General features: G+C 55.0%; 1 protein-coding gene across 1 annotated transcript; it reads left to right on the top strand.

Moving 5' to 3' along the window:
• Window positions 1-380: 380 nt before the first annotated feature.
• On the top strand, window positions 381-7586 carry RRP7A (ribosomal RNA processing 7 homolog A). Its single transcript, XM_004379983.2, has 7 exons — window positions 381-469; window positions 2124-2266; window positions 3999-4124; window positions 4879-4996; window positions 5359-5456; window positions 5899-6097; window positions 6956-7586. The coding sequence occupies exons 1-7, from the start codon at window positions 400-402 to the stop codon at window positions 7039-7041; spliced, it is 840 nt and encodes a 279-aa protein (XP_004380040.1). The 5' UTR covers window positions 381-399; the 3' UTR covers window positions 7042-7586.
• The last annotated feature ends 5165 nt before the right edge of the window (window positions 7587-12751 follow it).

Here is a 12751-nt window from a genome sequence, read left to right as displayed (position 1 = left end):
GCTTTATATTTTATTTCTTTATGTGTTTATCCTCTCTGTCTCCTCGTTAGAATATAAACTCCAGGAAGGCTGAATTATGTTTCATGGCTGTATCCTTAACGCTTAGTGCCTGGAGCACTCACTGATCTTTGAGGAATGATGAATGAATGGGTGACTGCATGAAAAGCTCAGAGTTGCATCTGTGAACAACCCCCGCCAACGCCGACATTTACTCCGACTTTCATTCCCCTATTTTATTTTGAGCAAATGAAGGGTGTGGCTTTGAGGTGGCGGAGGCCGGAGAGAGAAGTCCGGAACCGAGAAGGCGGCGCCCCATGCGGCGCCGTAGTCAAGGAAACGCTTCCACTCCCAGCGCTCAACTACAGCTCCCAGCGGCCTCCGCGGCTTCCGGCTGGCAAGATGGTGGCGCGCAAGAGAAAGCGTGCGGAGCGAGACGCTGAGAGTCTCCCGAGCCCTCCCGGCTACTCAGGTAGGGGCCCGGGACGCAGACCGGGGCCGGCGGCTTCTCCGGGACGTGGCTCGGGGGTCGGCGGGCGGGGGAAGCCGGAGTCTCCAGGGGCGACCGCGCGGTTGGGCGACAGCCCAGCTGCCCCCGGCGGCTCCCTTCTCTCGCCTGTCTTCACTCCCCCCGGGGCGAGCCCATTTCTGTCTACATTCGCCCTGGGCGTGCCCATCTTGTCCACGCTTCCCCTGGGTGAGCCCACCTCTGCCCACCCACCTTTCCTCCCAAGGGCGAGCACGACTCAGTCAAAGTTCTTTCGGGGTGGGCCCATCTCTGTCCACACGCCCCCACTCCCCTGAGCTCCTCCGCTTCTCATCCCGTCTGCAGCCCCTAGTCCAGTAGCCATCAACTCTCACCTGGGCTGTTACGCACACTCTTAACTGGTTTCCCTGCTTCTAGTCTTGCCCCTGCCTCTGTTCTCCAGATACCAGAATGTTTTTGATTAGGTCAAAGTTAGATCATGGCTCACACGCCCACCCATAACCCCCACACTCACACATCTCCCTCCCGTGGCACAAGTTAGCACCTAAAATAAAATCCAGACTTCTTACTGTTGAGGTCCATGGCCCCACAGGTCTCATGTCTCCGACCTCATCGTCCATTGCTCCTCGCCCTTACAAAGCTTCAGCCTCAGTGGCCTCCTTTCTGTTCCTCTGACCACGACGTTTCTAGCCTCGGGGTACTTGCACGTGCGGCGCTTTCTTCCTCAGACAGCTCTGCCCTTTCCTGTCTTCTGATCTCGGCTTTCATGTCTCTTCCTCAAAGAGACCCACCCTGGTGTCCTAGCTAAAGAAGGCTTCTGCCACTTCATCACCCTGGACTACTTCACCTTGTACGTTTTTTTCATAACTTATACACTCGTTATATGCTTACTTATTCATTGTCATTCTTGCCCATCCACTGTAAGCTTCCTGAGGACAGGGGCTGCAGCAGTATCCCCACTGTACTCTGAAGATGGTGGTGAGGAAAACAGCCCCTAACTTGATGAGGATTAAAATTTTGTGGGAATGCCAATGATTAGGCAAATAATCACACAAATACAGACTTACAGACCGTGAGGGAGGCTGTGAAAGCAGGTGGATCTAACCTGGTGAGGGGTGGGAGTGACAGGTAAGGCCTTCCTGAGGAGTGATGTTTGAGCTAAAACTTGAAGAATGGGTAGAGGGAAGAGGATTGGTGTTCCAGGTAGAGGGAATAGCATGTGTGAGGCCCTGACTTATTGGAGGAGCAGAAAGAAGGTCAGAGTGCCAAATGTGAGGGGAGGGTGGTGCTAGGAGAGGCACAGAGGTGGGCAGGGGCTGCGTCATGCCGGGCTTCCAGCCATGGTTTATTCCAAGAGCAGCAGGGAGCCACTGGAAGGAAGGTTGAAGCCCCTCACCTATAATAACTGCCTGTTTATATGTTCTTCCCCCACTCACTCTCATCGCCTCAGCACCCTGCACAGCCAAGGGGGAGGGCTTAATGAAGAATGGATGTACGGACAGCTGGATGGGACTAAAAGGGACATGGAGAAGGGAAATTGTGTGACTGCCCAGCTGGCCTCAACTTAGAGCACCTTGTGGGCCATGGTGTAGCCTGAATCTGACTCGTACCTTCTGTCCTGGCCCTATTTCCCTTCCAGCCATTCCAATCAAGTTCTCTGAAAAGCAGCAGGCATGTCATTACCTCTATGTGAGAGAACACAGAGTTCGAGAAGGCACCAATTCTGCCTGGCCTCAGAAGCGGACCCTTTTTGTCCTCAATGTACCCCCATACTGCACGGAGGTGAGCCAGCATCTGGGAAGGGGCCTGTGGGCTCAGGGGCTCCAGGCAGAGCTGAGCATTAATAGGAGCCCCAGGGGAGGGTATCCAGAGGGTCACCTCTATCTGTTGTGACAGAAAATTGGCATTTTAAAGAGAATCTAAATCTTCAGAAACGAAATTCTAAGGAGCTAGAGCTTTTTATGTGTTACTCAGAATTTTTTGAAAAAAACATGTTTGAATTACATGTATTTTTTTTTTCCTGATTATAAAAGTAATACCTGTCCATGGTTTTTTTTAAAAAAAAAAGGCAGTGGAAGAAAATACCTCTAACTCTACTATACGGACATGTCTATTGATTTTTTTCACAAAACTATTAAATTCATATTAGTAAGTTTACAGAAGAAAAAGAAGCTAAGGAAATTACTGGATTTTAGATCATTTATTTTCCAAAAGAAATATTAATTTCTAAAAGATTCCACTAAAGTGAGCAAGATATGCACTAAGACGAGGGGCGTCATCGTTCACCCTTATTGGCAGGTGGTGCCCGTGAGGAGAAGTGCGCAGTTGGTGGGTACAGCTCGCTGCATCTCACACGCTGACCGGACCCATGCAGTCAGCACCCAGAATATCACTTGCACCCCAGAAATCCCTCGTACTCCCCCCACCAAGAATGACAATGTCCTGATGCTAACAACATTGATTTAACTCTTTTTTTAAAAAAAAAATTTATTTTTGTTGTTGTTGAGAATGTGCATGGCAGAACTTACACCAACGCAACAATTTCTGCGTGTACAACTCAGTGACGTTGCATTTCTCAAGTTGTAAAATCCTCACCCTCCTTTTCTGAGTTGTTCCTCCCCCATTAACATAAACTCACTGCCTCCTAAGTCTCCGATCTAATCTTTCGAGTTGCGGTTGTCAGTTTGATCCCATATAGATAGATCTTAAAAGAGCACAGTGCTCAAGGCAGACATTCTTTACTAGTTATGCTCAACTATTGTTTGGTTTTTTAGAAGACTTCAGGGGATATTTTTAGTTTAAGGTTTAGAGATGATCTCAGGGCAGTAGTGTCATGGCCTCATCCAGCCTCCGTGGCTCCAGAAAGTCTGGCTTCCGTGAGAACTGAAATTCTGCTGTGTTTTCCCTCTTTTGATGAGGATTCTTCCATAGAATCGTTGACCACCGTGTTCAGTAACGGTAGCAATTTAACTCATTTTTAAGTGGCTGATTCAGGTAAAACCCAGTTGGTTGTCTCATAACATCATGATAATCAAGTAACACGAAAATGTCTCCACCTAGTTTTGTAATAATTTTTTCTAAGCATTTAAACCTGAGTCCTACTCGAGGGATCATTCTCCCAGAGAAATTGGTAAAAACTAATCTTTCAGCAAAAGGGTCTTTCAAAATGCAAAGTCCACTTCTGGAACCAGCCAAACGCATGATGGCTGTGTGATCCGAGCAGGGGCCTGTCTTAACGTCAAAGAGGTTCTACCTGAATCAGACCCGCACGCCTTCTTCTCCTCCTTCCTGAGTCACCTGGCCACGGGAGGTGTGGCCTTGTACCCAGTTTTCAACATGAACATTCGCAAGGTTTTGTCTTGGGAGCTTTGGGAGGGTGGGAATTTTGGCTTCTGTGTTGTACATGAGGGAACAGGTGAAAGGAAAGAGTGGCTCCCCCAGCATGCCCCTGGTTGGGCAGCTGCGGGCTCCTGGTAGGGCCCTGCAGATGCTCACACCTCTTCTCTGGGGGCAGGGGTGCCTGTCCCGCCTCCTGTCTCCCTGCGGCTCTGTCCAGTCTGTGGAGTTACAGGAGAAGCCGGACCTCACCGAGAGCCCAAAGGAGCCAGTGTCGAAGTTTTTTCATCCCAAGCCCGTTCCGGTAAGCCTCCAGGTGCCTGAGCTCTGCTCGAGTGAGGTGTGGGTGGGGAGAGGGCCACCTCCCCAGCATGAGGCGAGGGCCTTGTCAGGGGCCGTGGGGTTTGCAGAGCACTCCCTGCATCTTAGGCCCCCTCGTGGTGTGTGAGCTAGGAGGCCTGTCAGGTTAAACAAGCCTCCGCTTCTGTCCTCGATTTGCCACATCCTTTAACTTCCTCTCTGGCTTTTTCCATTGTCCTGTGTGAAAGCTCAGAGGCCGTCTCTGCTCGTCTCTCTGAAGGGCTCCCCAATGTAGGTTCTTCCTCAGGTCCAGCAGCTCGGTCTCTAGGAGCCTTGTCCTTTCCACGGTTCCCTGGGTCCCTTGAGCCCGCCTTCTCCTGGCATCAGCAGTGCAAACTGGCATGTGCCCCGTCTGTCCACTCTGGGCCCCTGGCTCCATGAAGCCTAGTCTTCCTGCCTGCCTGGGCTGGGGTGGGCACCCTTTTTCATCGAGTCCCTCCCAAAACTGAGAAAGAGCCTCTGTGTGTCTCGCCCACTCACTGGGGAGGAGGTGGGAACAGGCAACATGTCTAGCAGAAGCTGAGTGTCTGGGAGCGGGGCTGTCCCTCACCTTCTCCTTAGTTTCCCGGTTCAGCAACAGCCCGGCACCACCCCCTGCCCCAGCACAGCGTAGGGTGGGGGCGGCTGGGGGGCCTGTGCCAGCAGGGGGGCTGGGGAGGAACAGGAGGCTCCCTACACTGCCCGTGTTCTCTCCCCAGGGGTTCCAGGTTGCCTACGTGGTGTTCCAGAAGCCCAGTGGAGTGTCGGCTGCCTTGGCCCTGAGGGGCCCTTTGCTGGTCTCGACAGAGAGTCACCCTGTGAAAACTGGTGTTCACAGTCAGTACGGCCGGCGGGCTAGTGCCTCCTTCCTGGGCCTGGGGTGGTGGGGTGACTGATGAGAGGTAGCCTCTGAGAATGCCATGACCCACGTCCACTCCCTGGAGAGCAGTGGGTGGGACGCCTGCCGGGTGTGTCTGGGACACGTCGGGGAGACATTACCCTGAGCTGTTGGCTCGAGTGTATCAGACACTGGGGGTGGACATAGGTGACGCCCAGCTTCCGGACACTAGACTCTTCCTTTCCACCTAAGCACCAGCTCAATCCCTGCAGCCCCTTGTAGGGGATCCCGACTCCCTGGCAGGTCCCGGGGTGGGGCCTTGAGCCTGGGCCTGAGGAAGCCCATCCTCCCTTGCCCTTAGAGTGGATCAGCGAGTATGCAGACTCAGTGCTGGACCCCGAGGCCCTGAGGGCCGAAGTGGACACGTTCATGGAGGCGTATGACAAGAAGATAGCTGAGGTCGGGGCGGCCACCTATGGTGGGGGGGATGGTGCCGCCACGGGCTGAGGTGCGCCTTCGAGGGTGGGGGCGGCCGCCAGTCCTTGGTCAGCTCCTAGAGCCCAGGCTGCCTTCTTCCCTGTGGAGTCCTGGGCCACCTGGCTGAGTGACTTCTGTTCTGTGAGTCGTCACTAGGGGACAACAGTGGAGGCAGTGTTGGTGGGTCTGTGCTGCCCCCATTCTTTTCTCCTTCCCATTACTTAGCCCCCCGCCCCCCACCACTTAGCCAGCAACACAGGAGGGGCAGCAGGTACTGTATGGCCCGGGGTGGGTTCTCACTGCAGGAGAAGGGTGCCTGGAGGGGTCGTGAGCCCTGTTGGCAGGCAGGCTCCTCAGCAGGATGGGGCGCCCCCGGGACTCGCCCCCCAGGCCTGCCTGCCAACAGGGCTTGCATGCCTCTCAGGAGGAAGCTAAGGCTAAGGAGGAGGAAGGCGTCCCTGACGAGGAGGGCTGGGTGAAGGTGACTCGCCGTGGCCGGCGGTCGGCGCTGCCCCGGACGGAGTTGGCCAGCCTGCGAGTGCTGGAGAGGGAGAAGCGGAAGCGCGCCCACAAGGAGCTGCTCAACTTCTATGCCTGGCAGCACCGCGAGACCAAGATGGAGCGTAAGGGACACCCCAGGGCCCTGCCCTCATGCCCCACAGCCCTCAGTGTGCAGCCCTGGCCTGGGGCACGCTGCTGTAGAGCGGGTCCTGTGCAGAGGATGGCCCACCCAGAGCGCCGGGCTCCAGAGGGCAGCACCAGGGGAGGCCTGGGAGGGCGTCCTTGGGCACAGACCTCCCAGGGGGCTCTGGGTCTGGGTCCTGCTTGGCAGCTGCATCTGCCTAGTGGGTTGGGGACCCTGGATTAGTTGGAGCCTGCAGAGGCCACTCCAGGCCCCTGAGAAGGTCATGTTGGAATCTGCACCTCCAGCAAAAGCCCGACTGCAGAGCAGAGGGTGGGGCTCAGCTGCTCACTGTGGGGGCAGAGAGGGCCACTGCCCAGCCGTGCACGCACGCGTGTGTGTGTGTCGGTGCATGTGTGAGGGAGTATGTGTGCACGGTGGGGCGGCCTGTGTATGTGTGTCGCTGCTGCATATGTGAGGGAGTATGTGTGTGGTGGGGTGGGCGTGTGCGGCGGGTCGCCCTGCATAGATAGTGTTCCTGTAGGTGAGCACCAAGCACCAAGCTGTTGCGGGGGATGCTGCTGAGATCACTGCCCCGGCCAGCTGGTCCTGGCTTGTCCCTTCCTCGGGGCCCTTTTTGCTTTCTCTGCTACTGGTGAATTTTCCATCCGATTCCACCCTCAGTCGAGTTTTCCCGCAGTACCCAGACCACTTCCCTAAAGCAGAGCAGGGAGGAGAAAGGCTCCCCAGTGGGAATCGGGGGAGGCCCACGTGCAAGAACCCCCTCTAGGCGGGCAGCAGAGCGAACCTCACCTGGGGCCGTGCTGTCTGACCCTGGCCCCTCTCTCCTCACCCCCAGATCTGGCACAGCTACGCAAGAAGTTTGAGGAGGACAAGCAGAGGATTGAACTGATGCGGGCCCAGCGCAAATTCCGACCCTTCTGAGCCAGCCGGGCCCTGGGGGTCCCCTTCGAGGGCACAGTGACTGAGGCACAGGGCCGGGCCTGGAGGGCGTGTCTCCATCGGGAGGGGCTACCTTGGCGAGTGGCATCTCTGAAGCCCATCTCTGAGCCCACACAAGCAGGAGGGAAGAACAGCGTCAGACTTGGTCCTGGTGTGACCAGGCCTGCCCAGTGTGAGGACTTGGCCCTCAGGACCCCCCTGCCCTGGAAGTGGCCCCCAGCCTCACAGTGTTTCCGCCAGCAGCTTAGGTGCAGGGGACCTAGTTCCAGCTCTGTTGTTCCCCTGCCCCCCTAGGCGGGAAAGCCTTGCTGGCTGTGAGGCAGCCGCAGGAGCAGTGTGAACACCAGGTCACTTATTCCTCATCCATCGGGCAGCGGTGACAGGCGGCAAGAGCCACGGGGGCCTGTCCCAGCCCCTTTGTCCTCCAGCCCATGCCAGCTCACCTCAATTAACCACAAAGTAGAACCGCCAAATCTGGACGCTGTCTTCCCTGTTGAATTCACAGATATTAAAGCCAGACTTTCAGACCCCCCGGTGCACCCTAGGATTCTCCACAGCGCGAGCTGCACTTTTGAGACTCGCGAGGCCTGGCCCCTGCACCGGCTCAGCTGCTGGCTGTTAGGAGGCAGGCGGGGGAGGCAGGTCTGGCCTGCACAAGGTCCCTGCAGCCCCTGGCCCAGGGCCACAGCTGGCCTGGGGCCCCCACCTTGCTCTGGAGAAAGGTGCTGGTGATCTTTGCCACTTGGGGTTCGTTCATGTGGACATGGTGGTTGCCAGGGGCTCCCACAAACTGGTACTGCTGGAGAAGGAAGGCATGTACAAGGTGAACTGGGCCCTGGGAGGCACGCTGCCACCCACCGCCAGCAGAGCCCCTCGGCCCTGAGGAGGGTTTGTGAACTCGGGTTACACCTCATATGCCTGCGTGTGTGCTGGGGGCCTCCTGGGCCTGCTACCTCCCCAGTGGTTCAAAAGTGTCCCTGAGGTGAGCTGTGGGGCAGGGACTGCGCATTTTCCCCACGCACTGCTCACAGCCCCACCCTGGGCCAGCCAATCCTGGCCTGATGGGGAGGAGAGTGTTCAAACGGGACACAGCACACCGGGGTTTGGGCCACGCTGGCTGTGGAGCTCGGCGGGGTGGGGGCTGGAGAACTTGGAACCTGCCTGGCCCTGACAGGTGAGGGCCCACAGCTGTAATGTGAGCTCTGATTCAGGCCACCCAGGCGGGAACTCTGAGGATGAACCCATTTTCACACTCGCCCCACCCAGCCTTGGCGATAGGAAGGCTGTGCCCCGTCCCAGCTGTGATCTGCCAAGTGCTCCCAGGGTCCCAGGCAAGAATCAAAGTCAGCACAAACCTCCAACTTGGAGACCCACACCCACCTGTAGCCAAGGCACTTGCTGAGGTAAAGTTAGCGGGAGGTGGTGCGCAGTGACTGCTGTGTTTGGGGACTTGTAAGATTGTGAAGCTGCCTCTGGCCAGGTTGGGCTTGGTCCAGGGAGATGCCGGAAAACAGTGAAACGAGGAGATTGTGCCAATGAAGTCTCCACAACCTGTGCTCTGACCTAAAGTGACCCAGCCCTCTGGGAACTTGGAATGTAGAGGGTGTGAGGCCTGAATGCTCCTGGGGTCACGTGGTCCTCTGCCAGGCCCGGGTCAGACCTGGGCCAGAGCAGGATTCCAGTGCAGGGAGGGGTGGGGAAGGTGAAGCTCAGAGGCTGGACGGGCAGCTGAGGGGGTTGGTGGCTCACCTCTTTCAGGACTGACTCAAGCACGCTGATTATGAAAAGCAGGGGTTCTGTGTTGTCCTCTCTCACGCTGGTAAACCCTGGAGTGCTCTTGAGAAGGAGAAGTCAGGGTTCATCTGAGGAGTCATCCTGCCCTGGGTGCCCAGGCCCCCCGAGAAGAGATTGGGCCCTGGCACAGCCAGGTCCCTTTTAATATTGGCCCACAGTCACGGCACTTGCTGTGGGCCAGGCGGAGCTCCGTGACTTGCCCACGGTCACAGCCACTGAGTGGTGGAGCCGGATCTGAGCGGTGCTCGAGTCCACGCCTTTTAACCCCGTTTGCTGTAAACACATGCCGACCCTGTGCTGCGTTCCAGAGACACAGGTGCCCCAGAAAGCCACAGGTCCTGCCTCGTGAACTCCAAGTCCAGGGCTGTAGGCAGGAGCATGAGGATAAGCCATAATAGAGGATTCCGAGGTGTAGGGGGAGGACCAGGCTGGGGGTGGTGATGTAGGGGGTCCCCGGGCAGCTGGGGGCTCCACAGGGCAAGGCTACATAGTAATGTCTGCCAGTCTGCCTTCCATGTTCCCATTAGAGCCTCGCCTGGGCGTCTGCCCGACAAACACCTGCTGAAAGCTGTGATGTCATTCTTGCCCATCCCTGCTGCCCGTGCCGTCTTGCCCAGACCTGCTGCTGGGAGTTGGGGGGCTTTCGGGGAAGGGTCACACGGGGCAGCGGTGGGGTTTCGCTACTGCGAGAACTGGAGCTTGAGCAGATAACCCTCCCGGACACCCTGCACCACCAACCTGAGCATCAAAGGGCCGGCTGCCCCGACTCATGTGAGGAGCAGGACATGAGCCTCCAGCTTCCAGATGTAGTGCGTGAACAGCTCCCTGGTGACGAAGTCAAAGAACCACAGTGAATTCCCACCAGACGGCACCAGGTGCTCATGTAGGCCAGAGCTGTGTCTCTGTTGGGGCAGCTGGGTCCTGGAGGGTCACTCCGCCATCTCCATGCTAGGACCCAGCCCAGTATCCGACCTCATCACCCCCTTGGTGAAGGCCTCTTTCATTCCCATAGTCTGGAAACCCTTCTCCCCGTATTCTGGGATGCTAGACTACATTTCCCAGACTCCCTTGCGGCCAGGTGTGGTCATGTGGCTAAATGCAGAGAAGTAACCTAGGCTACGTCTGGGCCTGGGTTGTAGCGCTGAGGCGTGGCCCTTCCACACCCCGTTTCCCCACCACACCCCGTTTCCCTGTTCACAGGCTGCCCACTGCACTGCCCCGCAGCCTGAGCCCTGCACTCTGCCAGGTAGAGCCACCTACCTGCGCTGGAGTGCAGAGCACAACATCTTGATGTTCCCACAGCCTCTCATTGACCTCCGTCACAGGCTCACATCCCTTACCACCCTGCCTGATGGCGACTGAATATTTCTCGGTCTGCGCTGTCCAAAGGGAGCCCTGGTGGTGCAAACTGAAGGGTCGGAGGTTCTAACCCATCAGCCACTCTGCGGGAGAAAGATGTGGCAGTCTGCTTCCGTAAAGATTACAGCCTTGGAAAACATATGGACCAGTTTTACTCTGTCCCACAGAGTTGGAATTGACTCAACGACTGGGTTTGGTTTGGGGTACTGTCCAACACTTGAACAGTAGCCACATGTGGCTCTTGAGTGCCTGAAATGTAGCTAGTTCAAACTGAGACATGCCTAGGCGTAAAATGTGCGCTGGATTTTGAAACAGTATGAAAAGAAGAATGTAAAATAATCATTTTTTATATTGATGACATGTTGAAATGATAACATCTTGGATATATTGAATTAAATAAAATATTAAAATTAATTTCACCAATTTCTTTTTACTCCTTTAATAGTTAGTTGTCGAATTGGTGCCGACTCAGAGCGGCCTTGTGTCTAACAGAACTAATGGTTGCGCAGTCCTCTGCCATTCTCACAATCATTGGGATGTCCGAGACCATCATTGCAGCATTGTGGAGTGCCTTCCAAACTAAGGAGCTCATCTTCCAGCACTATACTGAACAGTGTTCCATTGCAATCCGTGAGGTTTTCATTGGCTAATCTTTGGAAGTAGATCTCCAGGCCCTTCTTTCTAGTCTTAGTCTGGAAGCCCTATTGAATCCTGTACACCATGAGTGAGCCTGCTGGTATTTGAAATACCAGTGGCATAGCTTCCAGCATCATAGCAACCTGCAAGCCACAGCAGTACGACACACTGACAGACGGGTGATGGAATGTGACTACTAGCAAACGTAAAATGTGGTGACTTCACTGGGCGGGGCTGCTGTAGATGACGAACTCTCTGAGGACAGGAAATGGCAGAATGTTCTCTGAATCTGTAGCGCTCAGCACATGGCAACAGAGGAGGAGCTCAAGAAATGTATGCCAAGTAGATTAATTCAAGAAAGCTCCCGTAAGGACTGACTCATTAGGTCATCCCAATACTCCTATGCCATTGTGATTAACATAAAATCGCTATGAACATACACACAGAGCGGTCTGGTCACACAGCCATGAAAACATGGTGCCCTTGTTCTGCCCTGAACTTCAACCAACCACTTTCTGCTCTTCAGGCTAAGAAGACCTTGAGTGCCTTTCCAGAAACAGTTTCCCATGTCATGCGCAACACTCGATGAACTCGGGAAAGAGAACTGAGATTTACCGAGACCCCAGACATGCCACACACATCTCCTTCTGCAGCAGAGCATCGGTAAAGCACCTGGTGGGTACCAGTACTGATGCACATGTTACAATATAGTGCTTTATGGAGGAGGGGATGGAAGCTCCGAAAGGCGAAGTAATTGTGTCACAGTCAACAGCTAACAGGAGATGTCACCAGAACTCGAACCCAGGCCTGGACTTCCACCCCATGCAGCCTCTTCCAAAAAACTCAAACCAATGCCATCGAGTCGATTCCAACTCATAGAACTTCCCCATAAGGTTTCCAAGGCTGTAATCTTTACAGAAGCAGACTGCCACATCTTTCTCTCATGGAGTGGCTGGTGGGTTCTAGCCACCGACCTTTTGGTTAGCAGCCGAGCGCTTAACCACCACACCACCAGAGCCACTTAAAACCAAAACCAAACCTGTTGCTGTTGAGTTGATTCCAACTCCTAGTGACCCTATAGGACAGTGTAGAACTGCCCCACAGAGTTTCCAGGGAACAACTGGTGGATTCCAACTGCCGACCTTTTGGTTAGGAGCTGAATGCTTAACCACTGTGCCACCAGGGCTCCTTACACATGGATACAGCCATGTAACTACAGTGACACCTGTGAGAGCTGGAACTCGACGGGACAGCCTTGTTTTTCCGAGTCTCAAGTTTTCCACCTTGAGCAGTGTGCAGTCTTACACTTTCCTATCACTCGTTTTGGTGGAAAATAATTGAGTTTTCCTTCTCTGACAGGTTTACGCCTTATACTGGTTCCAGCTTTTGCAGGTTTTACCATATTACTCGGATCAAGACACAGAACACGGCCAGCACCCAGCAAGACCCCTCGTGCACTCTCTCATCATGCTTTCCAAGAGACTATTATTCTGTCCTCTCTCCCCATAGATGAATTTTGCCTCTTTGGAACTTCATAGAAATGAAATAAACACAGTATGGCTCAGCTTCCTCATCCGCAAAATGTGGGTAACAACAGCACCTACCTCAAGCGCTTGAATAGGGGGTGCTGTCCGTGTGGCCAGTGAGATCACCCTTGGCGTTGGTGTCAGTGCTGGTGTTGGTGTCGGTGTCGATGTCGGTGTCGGTGTCGGTGTCGGTGTCGGTGTGGGTGTCGGTGTGGGTGTCGGTGTCGGTGCTGGTGTCGGTGCTGGTGTTGCTGTTGGTGTCAGTGTTGGTGTTGGTGTCGGTGTCAGTGTTGGTGTCAGTGTCGGTGTTGGTATTGGTGTCAGTGTCAGTGTTGGTGTCGGTGTCAGTATTGGTATTGGTGTCGGTGTTGGTGTTG

The sequence above is a fragment of the Trichechus manatus genome, unplaced genomic scaffold (genome assembly GCF_000243295.1).
Source record: "Trichechus manatus latirostris isolate Lorelei unplaced genomic scaffold, TriManLat1.0 scaffold00069, whole genome shotgun sequence".
Taxonomy (NCBI): Eukaryota; Metazoa; Chordata; class Mammalia; order Sirenia; family Trichechidae; genus Trichechus; species Trichechus manatus.
Note: the sequence above shows the minus strand (reverse complement) of the source record. Positions and strands in the feature narration are given on the sequence as shown.